A 14,298-nucleotide genomic window follows, 5' to 3' on the forward strand; every position below is an offset into this window, starting at 1 on the left:
AATTCGGGAACTGTCCTTGTCAGGACGGGAGCATTTGGGGTAGTAGGGACAGCTCTATGATAGGGAGAGAACATTTATTCCCCCTTAGGTCTCTAAAGGATACACTTCCTGCAGTCAGACACTCCACCTGGTAAGACTGCCCTATTCTTAATGTTTGTTTGTTTAATTTACTGCATTTATAAGATTTAAGGTGATTTTAAGTGACTAAGTAAAAGTTATGTTTTAAGCACCAAGTTCGATGCTTTACTATATGAGTACATATATTCGTTACGCGATGGGTCGAGAATCATCTTGGTTTGAAACGTCTCCGACTGATGCCCAACTTACTGAAGCTTTCCAGACTCTTCTTGATCTCCTTGTTTCTGAGGCAGAATATGATTGGGCTGCTGATATGCGGGACATAACTGTAGATACAGATCATCAATGCAGTGATGTCAGGATTGGGAAGGACCTGAGCGTGGTAGCCATAGTCAACTATTCGGGGTATATAGAAGATGGTGATGACAAACCAGTGGGTGATGCAGGTGTTGAGGGCTTTCTGCCAGTTGTCCAGTCGACTTAAGGCACAGATACTCGTAATTACAATGATATAGGACACTACAATGAGTGAGAACGGGCCCATGTGCATTATCAGACCAGCGTAGAGCCCATTCTTCCTGATAGGAGAAGAGTCCACGCAGGAGAGGACCGCCACCGGTGCTAGGAAACAGAAGAAGCTTTTAACTCTGTTAGGACCACAGTATGGAAGGGGCAATGCCCATGTCATGACAAATGTCCCAACAGAAGCTGCAGCAAACCAGGCGGCCAAACATAAGAATATGGCTGTCCTACTACTGATGATGGCGTGGTACCGGAGAGGTTTACAAATGGCCACGTAACGATCAAAGGCCATTAGTAAGAGGGTTAAGGAGTCAAGACAGTTCAATGTGTGGACAAAGGCCATCTGGAGGAAGCAGGCAGAGAAAGAAATCGAATCTGTCCCAAACCAGTACTTGGACATGATCTTGGGTAAGGTTGTGGTGTCAAAGAGCAGGTCAGACATGGCCAAGTTGGCGATAATGATGTACATGGGCTGGTGGAGCTGCTTCTTCCAGAGGACTAGTCCTATCACAAGACTATTGGCACAAAGTGAGATGCTGTAAACACAGAACATGAGCGATCCGAACACAGGGTAGAACTTCTCCTGGAGTCCAGAGAATCCGACAATAACAAAATAGAGGGAGGCAGATTCATTCGCCATAAGACCTGTAAAATGGGAAATGGAAAGGGTTAAATATTGGTTAACAAAACTAAAGGAAACTTGTAGAAGAAGGAAATAAATGTTCCTAGATATCTTGAAGATTCACTGAGCTTTCCTCTTAATCTTTAAAAAAAGATGCTCCTGAAACCCTCGGCCCAATCATAGAGTGAACTATGTGGCACAGGAGCTGCACAGTTCTCTCTAGCCCTCTCTAACTGAACAAAGGGCATAAGGATCAGCCTGTGGAGGGGCATAAGAAGCATATGGTAAGAATACTCGTGAGGAGCAGTCTGTGTCATAGCATGCAGGAGGGATAAGTCCTGGTTATTAGGGGCATAGTGGAGAAGTCATTGTGAGAAAGTTGGAGGAACACTGCAAACATTTAGATAAGACAAGAAAGATTCATCTATAAAAAGAGACATAGGGAGGATTCTTTCCATGAGGAGAGGAATGAGAGAAGACCTGGTCAATAGTTGTTCAACATTAACCCTTTATTCTTTCCCATATCCTTAAAGATACTGACATTAACCACCTCACTGTAGTAGACCACCAAGGATTCAATCACTAAGTCCTGCAGAGTCCATTATCACCAGGGGGTCTGGAGAACCTGATCTTTATAGAGTGGCAGACATTGATCTTGTAGTAATTAGCCGGAGTGGCTGACTTTCCCCCATCGAAATATCATAATCTTAGTCCGGATTTTAAGTATATAGTAAGTATATAGAGTGTTAGGATGAAGAAGATTAATATAGATTAGAGATGAGTGAGCACTAAAATGCTCGGGTGCTCGTTATTCGAGACAAACTTTTCCAGATGCTCGAGTGCTCGTCTCGAATAACGAGCCCCAGTGAAGTCAATGGGAGACCCGAGCATTTTTCAAAGGGACCATGGTTCAGGAATAAAATGTGTTATTTAATTGAAAAAGAATGTCTTCTGATAAGTTAGCAGATGTATGCAAACATCTGCAATCTATTCTTCACTGCTCCGCGCGTATATTATCTCCCGACAAGTTAGCAGATGTGAAGAACAGTGAAGAATAGAATAAAAACAGTGAACACAGGATCATTTAAGTGAAAAACGCAGTGAAAAACACAGAGAAGAATAGATTACAGATGTTCGGCACATCTGCTTACTTGTCGGGGTGATACGCTGTCCCGGGATCGCTCCTCTTCTTCCACTGAAGTCTCCCCGCGCTGCCCGATGTCTGTCTCCCCCGTGCTGCCCGATGTCTCCCCCGTGCTGCCCGATGTCTCCCCGTGCTGCCCGATGTCTCCCCCGTGCTGCCCGATGTCTCCCCGCGCTGCCCGATGTCTGTCTCCCCCGTGCTGCCCGATGTCTGTCTCCCCCGTGCTGCCCGATGTCTGTCTCCCCCGTGCTGCCCGATGTCTCCCCGCTGCCCGATGTCTCCCCGCTGCCCGATGTCTCCCCGCTGCTTGATGTCTCCCTGCTGCCGTTCCGCGCGTATCTTCCGACAGGTAAGCAGATGTGCCGAACATCTGTCTCCCCCGTGCTGCCCGATGTCTCCCCCGTGCTGCCCGATGTCTCCCCCGTGCTGCCCGATGTCTGTCTCCCCCGTGCTGCCCGATGTCTGTCTCCCCCGTGCTGCCCGATGTCTGTCTCTCCCGTGCTGCCCGATGTCTGTCTCCCCCGTGCTGCCCGATGTCTGTCTCCCCCGTGCAGCCCGATGTCTGTGTCCCCCGTGCTGCCCGATGTCTGTCTCCCCCGTGCTGCCCGATGTCTGTCTCCCCCGTGCTGCCCGATGTCTGTCTCCCCCGTGCTGCCCGATGTCTGTGTCCCCCGTGCTGCCCGATGTCTGTCTCCCCCGTGCTGCCCGATGTCTCCCCGCTGCCCGATGTCTCCCCGCTGCCCGATGTCTCCCCGCTGCTTGATGTCTCCCTGCTGCCGTTCCGCGCGTATCTTCCGACAAGTAAGCAGATGTGCCGAACATCTGTAATCTATTCTTCACTGTGTTCTTCACTGTGTTTTTCACTTAAATGATCCTGTGTTCACTGTGTTCACTGTTTTTATTCTATTCTTCATTGTTCTTCACTGTGTTTTTTTAATTAAATGCTCGATCTCGAGCAGGGGAAATACTCGTCCGAGCAACGAGCCGTCTCGAGTACCTTAATACTCGAACGAGCATCAAGCTCGGACGAGTATACTCGCTCATCTCTAATATAGATACATCAGTGTTTTCACTCATGTATTTGCCGGAAGGCATCCACCACTCAACTAATGGAATCGCTGGAACGGTGATAAACATGTTTAGGATTTTTTTATCTAGAATAAAGGACATTTTTAGGGATAATTGAGTCCTATGCAGTCCTATGTAACACCACAGATAACACAGTGATATCTCTGAGTACAGATCATGTAGTAGATGTGACCTGCAGTCCTATGTAACACCACAGATAACACAGTGATATCTCTCTGAGTACAGATCATGTAGTAGATGTGTCCTGCAGTCCTATGTAACACCACAGATAACACAGTGATATCTCTGAGTACAGATCATGTAGTAGATGTGTCCTGCAGTCCTATGTAACACCACATATAACACAGTGATAACTCTCTGAGTACAGATCATGTAGTAGATGTGACCTGCAGTCCTATGTAACACCACAGATAACACAGTGATATATCTGAGTACAGATCATGTAGTAGATGTGACCTGCAGTCCTATGTAACACCCCAGATAACACAGTGATATCTCTCTGAGTACAGATCATGTAGTAGATGTGTCCTGCAGTCCTATGTAACACCACAGATAACACAGTGATATCTCTCTGAGTACAGATCATGTAGTAGATGTGTCCTGCAGTCCTATGTAACACCACAGATAACACAGTGATAACTCTCTGAGTACAGATCATGTAGTAGATGTGTCCTGCAGTCCTATGTAACACCACAGATAACACAGTGATATCTCTCTGAGTACAGATCATGTAGTAGATGTGTCCTGCAGTCCTATGTAACACCACAGATAACACAGTGATATCTCTGAGTACAGATCATGTAGTAGATGTGACCTGCAGTCCTATGTAACACCACAGATAACACAGTGATATCTCTCTGAGTACAGATCATGTAGTAGATGTGTCCTGCAGTCCTATGTAACACCACAGATAACACAGTGATATCTCTGAGTACAGATCATGTAGTAGATGTGTCCTGCAGTCCTATGTAACACCACAGATAACACAGTGATAACTCTCTGAGTACAGATCATGTAGTAGATGTGTCCTGCAGTCCTATGTAACACCACAGATAACACAGTGATATATCTGAGTACAGATCATGTAGTAGATGTGACCTGCAGTCCTATGTAACACCCCAGATAACACAGTGATATCTCTCTGAGTACAGATCATGTAGTAGATGTGTCCTGCAGTCCTATGTAACACCACAGATAACACAGTGATATCTCTCTGAGTACAGATCATGTAGTAGATGTGTCCTGCAGTCCTATGTAACACCACAGATAACACAGTGATAACTCTCTGAGTACAGATCATGTAGTAGATGTGTCCTGCAGTCCTATGTAACACCACAGATAACACAGTGATATCTCTCTGAGTACAGATCATGTAGTAGATGTGTCCTGCAGTCCTATGTAACACCACAGATAACACAGTGATATCTCTGAGTACAGATCATGTAGTAGATGTGACCTGCAGTCCTATGTAACACCACAGATAACACAGTGATATCTCTCTGAGTACAGATCATGTAGTAGATGTGTCCTGCAGTCCTATGTAACACCACAGATAACACAGTGATATCTCTGAGTACAGATCATGTAGTAGATGTGTCCTGCAGTCCTATGTAACACCACAGATAACACAGTGATATCTCTCTGAGTACAGATCATGTAGTAGATGTATCCTGCAGTCCTATGTAACACCCCAGATAACACAGTGATATCTCTCTGAGTACAGATCATGTAGTAGATGTGTCCTGCAGTCCTATGTAACACCACAGATAACACAGTGATATCTCTGAGTACAGATCATGTAGTAGATGTATCCTGCAGTCCTATGTAACACCACAGATAACACAGTGATATCTCTGAGTACAGATCATGTAGTAGATGTGTCCTGCAGTCCTATGTAACACCACAGATAACACAGTGATATCTCTGAGTACAGATCATGTAGTAGATGTATCCTGCAGTCCTATGTAACACCACAGATAACACAGTGATATCTCTGAGTACAGATCATGTAGTAGATGTGTCCTGCAGTCCTATGTAACACAGTGATCACTTTGTACAGTTACTGTAAACCTCTTCCACATCTCTATAAAATTAGGTACAATAATTGGAATCTGCTATACTTGGGGGACCTTTCACAGGTGGAGGTTTGGTGCAGTGTTTCGCTCCTGTGACCAGTGACATGATCTGTCAGGTCCTGTCTGTCCTTTTCCATTTTAATCTCTGTGTTTCTGGTCAGTGATATAGTAACTGTGCACAGCTGAGGGTCTGTTACACTTGCTACATACTGTCATACAGTGAACATAGCTTTGCAACACATCATTCTCCTGTCCTATTGCAATGTATCAGCACAAGTAACATGTATCAGTCCTGTGTCTGGTCTGTCCAGGCTGGATATAGATGTAACAAACCCTCAGCTGTGTGCAGTTTCCCTCCCCAGTGAGTAGCAGGGGCTCTGCCTGTACATTATACCTGCAGCTTGTGTGGATCTGCTCCCAGGTTACTCTGCAGGGGGAGATGTTGTAATTTTACCATCTGGATGTCCTGTGTCTGCTGTTCTGGTGCTGTGTACCAGGACATCCCCTTATATACAGAGCTCCCACAATCCCCCGTGACCTCAGGTGATTCCTCCCTGGGAGCCGCACAAGGATAGATCCGTGATTGTCAGAAAACTTTCGTCATTCTCAATAAATAAAAAAGTTCTGCAACTTTCTATTAAATTTTTGCCTTTTCTAGGATCTCTGCTTGCTGTCAGGGAATTACAACTTTTGGATTAGCAGAGAATGGACCTGGAGCCAGCGCCGTCCTCTCTTTAGTGGCTGAACCTGATTACTGTATCTTAGATCACATTAAAATCAATACAAACTGACATGCAGTTACCTGAACTGACCACTACGCAGAGAATGGCGCTGTCTGGTTCCCGTCCTATTCTATGTGTATCAGCTGCTGAAAAAGAATCTGTGCTAGGCCACTAAAGTCAGTACAATTATCTTAGTGTAGGAATGAACTAGTAACATCACCATTTACTGCAATACGGAACTATCACAGCATATTGTATGAGCAATCAGGACCCCTAGGGTTCAAGCAACCTAGGGGGCAAAAAATATGCAGCTTAGATACAGAAGCTCAGTTCTAGGTAAGGGGAATGTCTGTATAATGGCAGGTTAGATACAGCAGCTGATCTCTAGGTAAGGTGGATGCCTACGTAATAGTAGCTTAGATACAGCAGCTCAGCTCTATATAAGATGGACACCTACATGATGGTAGCTTAGATACAACAGCTCTGTGTAAAGTGTATAACTATATACAAGCAGCTTAGATACGGCAGTATTGAGTGTTCCTGTAGAAGTTTGGGTCTGAAAAATTCAGCCGAACTTGTAAGTAAATGGGTACCTGGAACTAGGGACCACCCTAAATGTCTGTACATTGGGGGAAGTAAGGGATAGAGGGCTGCACAATGGGGGTAATACCAGGGCTGCAGCACTGCCAAAAATGAGGTAAGGAAAGAACTTAAAAGAATGAAATAAAATAAATAAAAATAAATGAAAAACTGAAAAATACTTATATATGTATTAAAAATAACTTATTATATTTGACCCATCATTACATCACTACTGACAATAGATGATGTCACAGCTTATCTCCTCCCCCTCCCTGTACAATGACCTCTATATAGATAACACTGACCCATCATTACATCACTACTGACAATAGATGATGTCACAGCTTATATCCTCCTCCTCCTGCACAATGACCTCTATATAGATAACACTGACCCATCATTACATCACTACTGACAATAGATGATGTCACAGCTTATCCCCTCCCCTCCCTGTACAATGACCTCTATATAGATAACACTGACCCATCATTACATCACTACTGACAATAGATGATGTCACAGCTTATATCCTCCTCCTCCTGCACAATGACCTCTATATAGATAACACTGACCCATCATTACATCACTACTGACAATAGATGATGTCACAGCTTATCCCCTCCCCTCCCTGTACAATGACCTCTATATAGATAACACTGACCCATCATTACATCACTACTGACAATAGATGATGTCACAGCTTATCTCCTCCCCCTCCCTGTACAATGACCTCTATATAGATAACACTGACCCATCATTACATCACTACTGACAATAGATGATGTCACAGCTTATCTCCTCCTCCTCCCTGTACAATGACCTCTATATAGATAACACTGACCCATCATTACATCACTACTGACAATAGATGATGTCACAGCTTATCTCCTCCTCCTCCCTGTACAATGACCTCTATATAGATAACACTGACCCATCATTACATCACTACTGACAATAGATGATGTCACAGCTTATCTCCTCCTCCTCCCTGTACAATGACCTCTATATAGATAACACTGACCCATCATTACATCACTACTGACAATAGATGATGTCACAGCTTATCTCCTCCTCCTCCCTGTACAATGTCCTCTGTATAGATAACACTGACCCATCATTACATCACTACTGACAAAAGGTGATGTCACAGCTTATCTCCTCCCCCTCCCTGTACAATGTCCTCTATATAGATAACACTGACCCGTCATTACATCACTACCGACAATAGATGATGTCACAGCTTATCTCCTCCTCCTCCCTGTACAATGACCTCTATATAGATAACACTGACCCGTCATTACATCACTACTGACAATAGATGATGTCACAGCTTATCTCCTCCCCCTCCCTGTACAATGACCTCTATATAGATAACACTGACCCATCATTACATCACTACTGACAATAGATGATGTCACAGCTTATCTCCTCCCCCTCCCTGTACAATGACCTCTATATAGATAACACTGACCCATCATTACATCACTACTGACAATAGATGATGTCACAGCTTATCTCCTCCCCCTCCCTGTACAATGACCTCTATATAGATAACACTGACCCATCATTACATCACTACTGACAATAGATGATGTCACAGCTTATCGCCTCCCCCTCCCTGTACAATGTCCTCTGTATAGATAACACTGACCCATCATTACATCACTACTGACAATAGATGATGTCACAGCTTATCTCCTCCTCCTCCCTGTACAATGTCCTCTATATAGATAACACTGACCCATCACTACATCACTACTGACAATAGATGATGTCACAGCTTATCTCCCCCCCCCCCTGTACAATGACCTCTATATAGATAACACTGACCAATCATTACATCACTACTGAAAATAGATGATGTCACAGCTTATCTCCTCCCCCTCCCTGTACAATGTCCTCTATATAGATAACACTGACCCATCATTACATCACTGACAATAGATTATATCACAGCTTATCTCCTCTCCCTCCCTGTACAATGACCTCTATATAGATAACACTGACCCGTCATTACATCACTACTGACAATAGATGATGTCACAGCTTATCTCCTCCCCCTCCCTGTACAATGACCTCTATATAGATAACACTGACCCATCATTACATCACTACTGACAATAGATGATGTCACAGCTTATCTCCTCCCCCTCCCTGTACAATGACCTCTATATAGATAACACTGACCCATCATTACATCACTACTGACAATAGATGATGTCACAGCTTATCTCCTACCCCTCTCTGTACAATGACCTCTATATAGATAACACTGACCCATCATTACATCACTACTGACAATAGATGATGTCACAGCTTATCTCCTCCTCCTCCTTGTACAATGATCTCTATATAGATAACACTGACCCATCATTACATCACTACTGACAATAGATGATGTCACAGCTTATCTACCCTCCCTCCCTGTACAATGACCTCTATATAGATAACACTGACCCATCATTACATCACTACTGACAATAGATGATGTCACAGCTTATCCCCTCCTCCTCCCTGTACAATGTCCTCTATATAGATAACACTGACCCGTCATTACATCACTACTGACAATAGATGATGTCACAGCTTATCTCCTCCCCCTCTCTGTACAATGACCTCTATATAGATAACACTGACCCGTCATTACATCAGTACTGACAATAGATTATGTCACAGCTTTTCTCCTCCCCCTCCCTGTACAATGGCCTCTATATAGATAACACTGACCCATCATTATATCACTACTAACAATAGATGATGTCACAGCTTATCTCCTCCTCCTCCCTGTACAATGTCCTCTATATAGATAACACTGACCCGTCATTACATCACTACTGACAATAGATGATGTCACAGCTTATCTCCTCCCCCTCCCTGTACAATGACCTCTATATAGATAACACTGACCTATCATTACATCACTACTGACAATAGATGATGTCACAGCTTATCTCCTCCCCCTCCCTGTACAATGACCTCTATATAGATAACACTGACCCATCATTACATCACTACTGACAATAGATGATGTCACAGCTTATCTACCCTCCCTCCCTGTACAATGACCTCTATATAGATAACACTGACCCATCATTACATCACTACTGACAATAGATGATGTCACAGCTTATCTCCTCCCCCTCCCTGTACAATGACCTCTATATAGATAACACTGACCTATCATTACATCACTACTGACAATAGATGATGTCACAGCTTATCTCCTCCCCCTCCCTGTACAATGACCTCTATATAGATAACACTGACCCATCATTACATCACTACTGACAATAGATGATGTCACAGCTTATCTACCCTCCCTCCCTGTACAATGACCTCTATATAGATAACACTGACCCATCATTACATCACTACTGACAATAGATGATGTCACAGCTTATCTCCTCCCCCTCCCTGTACAATGACCTCTATATAGATAACACTGACCTATCATTACATCACTACTGACAATAGATGATGTCACAGCTTATCTCCTCCCCCTCCCTGTATAATGACCTCTATATAGATAACACTGACCCATCATTACATCACTACTGACAATAGATGATGTCACAGCTTATCTACCCTCCCTCCCTGTACAATGACCTCTACATAGATAACACTGACCCATCATTACATCACTACTGACAATAGATGATGTCACAGCTTATCTCCTCCCCCTCCCTGTACAATGACCTCTATATAGATAACACTGACACATCATTACATCACTACTGACAATAGATGATGTCACAGCTTATCTCCTCCTCCTCCCTGTACAATGACCTCTATATAGATAACACTGACCCATCATTACATCACTACTGACAATAGATGATGTCACAGCTTATCTCCTCCCCCTCTCTGTACAATGACCTCTATATAGATAACACTGACCCATCATTACATCACTACTGACAATAGATGATGTCACAGCTTATCTCCTCCTCCTCCTTGTACAATGATCTCTATATAGATAACACTGACCCATCATTACATCACTACTGACAATAGATGATGTCACAGCTTATCCCCTCCCCCTCCCTGTACAATGTCCTCTATATAGATAACACTGACCCGTCATTACATCACTACTGACAATAGATGATGTCACAGCTTATCTCCTCCCCCTCCCTGTACAATGACCTCTATATAGATAACACTGACCCATCATTACATCACTACTGACAATAGATGATGTCACAGCTTATCTCCTCCCCCTCTCTGTACAATGACCTCTATATAGATAACACTGACCCATCATTACATCACTACTGACAATAGATGATGTCACAGCTTATCTCGTCTCCTTCCTGTACAATGACCTCTATATAGATAACACTGACCCATCATTACATCACTACTGACAATAGATGATGTCACAGCTTATCTCCTCCTCCTCCATGTACAATGACCTCTATATAGATAACACTGACCCATCACTACATCACTACTGACAATAGATGATGTCACAGCTTATCTCCTCCTCCTCCCTGTACAATGACCTCTATATAGATAACACTGACCTATCATTACATCACTGACAATAGATGATGTCACAGCTTATCTCCTCCCCCTCCCTGTACAATGACCTCTATATAGATAACACTGACCCGTCATTACATCACTACTGACAATAGATGATGTCACAGCTTATCTCCTCCCCCTCCCTGTACAATGACCTCTATATAGATAACACTGACCCATCATTACATCACTACTGACAATAGATGATGTCACAGCTTATCTCCTCCCCCTCCCTGTACAATGACCTCTATATAGATAACACTGACCCATCATTACATCACTACTGACAATAGATGATGTCACAGCTTATCTCCTCCCCCTCTCTGTACAATGACCTCTATATAGATAACACTGACCCATCATTAAATCACTACTGACAATAGATGATGTCACAGCTTATCTCCTCCCCCTCCGAGTACAATGACCTCTATATAGATAATAGAGATGAGCGAGCACTAAAATGCTCGGGTACTCGTTATTCGAGACGAACTTTTCCCGATGCTCGAGTGCTCGTCTCGAATAACGAACCCCATTGAAGTCAATGGGAGACTCAAGCATTTTTCAAGGGGACCAAGGCTCTGCACAGGGAAGCTTGGCCAAACACCTGGGAACCTCAGAAAAGGATGGAAACACCACGGAAATGGACAGGAAACAGCAGGGGCAGCATGCATGGATGCCTCTGAGGCTGCCTAATCGCACCATTGTGCCAAAATTATGGGCAACAGCATGGCCATGACAGAGTGACAGAATGAAGCTAGATAGCATGTAAAACATCCAATAATTGACCCTGACACTATAGGGGACGGCATGCAGAGGCAGCGGCAGCAGCGGCAGGCTAGAGAGTGGCATGGCGACATACCCTAAATGGACTCAGGCTTCAAACTAATGGGTGGCAGAGAGGAACCAAAGGAGGTGAGCAAGAAGCGCTCAAATAATATCGGTACATGATAAAAGTTTGCCAGTATATTTTGTGGATTACACAGCAGGGTGGCGACAAAGTTAACATGGAAGCCATGAAAACAACCCAAAATTCTGCCTGACACAGCTCGTTTGATAAGGGGACCATGGATGGAGGCAGTGAACTAGTAGTAGATTAAAGGTGCTGCAGTTAAAACTATGTTAGTTGGATCTTGGGATGGAGCTGGCGCTCCGCTGCCAGGCGAGCTTTCGCCAATCCAAGCCCCTGTCTCTAGGCTACTCCCCAAACAGCACTTCTAAGAACCTTTTGTATAAGATCAAGTGTAGTAGCGTTCTTATAAGTTTGGGATATGGCGGGTGAGGGGAATGTAAACAGATGCGCAAGAAGCGCATGATGCGCATGGAGCTGGCGCTCCGCTGCCAGGCGAGCTTTCGCCAATCCAAGCCCCTGTCTCTAGGCTACTCCCCAAACAGCACTTCTAAGAACCTTTTGTATAAGATCAAGTGTAGTAGCGTTCTTATAAGTTTAGGATATGGCGGGTGAGGGGAATGTAAACAGATGCGCAAGAAGCGCTGAAATAATATTGGTAAATGATAAAAGTTTGCCAGTATATTTTGTGGATAACACAGCAGGGTGGCGACAAAGTTAACAACTTTGATGTGGAATCCATGAAAACAACCCAAATTTCTGCCTGACACACCTCGTTTGATAAGGGGACGATGTATGGAGGCAGCTATATGGACGACTTTTGGAGGTAGCAATGGAGACAACGTGTGGAGGCTGCTATGGAGACAATTTAATTTGGATAGTGCCTGTATGTGGCAGTCCAAAAAAGTTTTCAAACCAGAGGAGCAGGTAGGTGGCCCTCCAGAAAAATTAAATAGATTGAGTGCCTGTATGTGGCAGTCCAAAAAAGTTTTCAAACCAGAGGAGCGGGTAGGTGGCCCTCCAGAAAAATGAAATAGATTGAGTGCCTGTATGTGGCAGTCCAAAAAAGTTTTCAAACCAGAGGAGCAGGTAGGTGGCCCTCCAGAAAAATGAAATAGATTGAGTGCCTGTATGTGGCACTCCCAAAAATTGTTTAAAACAGAGGACCGGGTAGGTGGCCCTCCAGAAAAATTAAATGCATAAAGTACTATAGCTAGAGCCAGTGGGCCCTGTCAAAAAATAGCCATTTTCCTCTGCTTTAGTGTACAAAGAGGAGGAGAAGGAGGAAAATGAGGAGGAGGAGGAGTGGATAAATTATTCAGGTTGAGCTTCCTTCACCTGGTGGAGATTGGAAATTATGAGAAATCCAGCCTTTATTCATCTTAATAAGCGTCAGCCTGTCAGCGCTGTCAGTCGACAGGCGTGTACGCTTATCGGTGATGATGCCACCAGCTGCACTGAAAACCCGCTCGGACAAGACGCTAGCGGCAGGGCAGGCAAGAACCTCCAAGGCGTACAGCGCCAGTTCGTGCCACATGTCCAGCTTTGAAACCCAGTAGTTGTAGGGAGCTGTGTGATCATTTAGGACGATGGTATGGTCAGCTACGTACTCCCTCACCATCTTTCTGTAAAGATCAGCCCTACTCTGCCGAGACTGGGGACAGGTGACCGTGTCTTGCTGGGGTGACATAAAGCTGGCAAAAGCCTTGTAAAGCGTACCCTTGCCAGTGCTGGACAAGCTGCCTGCTCGCCTACTCTCCCTCGCTACTTGTCCCGCAGAACTACGCACTCTGCCGCTAGCGCTGTCAGAAGGGAAATACTGTTTCAGCTTGTGAACCAGGGCCTGCTGGTATTCATGCATTCTCACACTCCTTTCCTCTCCAGGGATGAGAGTGGAAAGATTTTGCTTGTACCGTGGGTCCAGGAGAGTGAACACCCAGTAATCGGTGCTGGAATAAATTCTTTGAACGCGAGGGTCACGGGATAGGCAGCCTAGCATGAAATCTGCCATATGCGCCAGAGTACCAACGCGTAAGAATTCACTCCCCTCACTGGCCTGACTGTCCATTTCCTCCTCCTCCAACTCCTCC

General features: G+C 44.5%; 1 protein-coding gene across 1 annotated transcript; it reads right to left on the reverse strand.

The window, feature by feature from the left end:
• Positions 1–286: 286 nt before the first annotated feature.
• Positions 287–1,240, reverse strand: LOC140116968 (olfactory receptor 6B1-like). The gene has a single exon (XM_072133397.1). It carries the CDS (start codon positions 1,238–1,240, stop codon positions 287–289), a length of 954 nt encoding a protein of 317 aa, XP_071989498.1.
• Positions 1,241–14,298: the final 13,058 nt, after the last annotated feature.

The sequence above is a fragment of the Engystomops pustulosus genome, chromosome 2 (assembly GCF_040894005.1).
Source record: "Engystomops pustulosus chromosome 2, aEngPut4.maternal, whole genome shotgun sequence".
Classification (NCBI taxonomy): Eukaryota; Metazoa; Chordata; class Amphibia; order Anura; family Leptodactylidae; genus Engystomops; species Engystomops pustulosus.

Coding starts and splice junctions, on each gene's coding strand:
- LOC140116968 (XM_072133397.1), bottom strand. CDS start 1,240: ATGGCGAATGAATCTGCCTCCCTCTATTTTGTTATTGTCGGATTCTCT.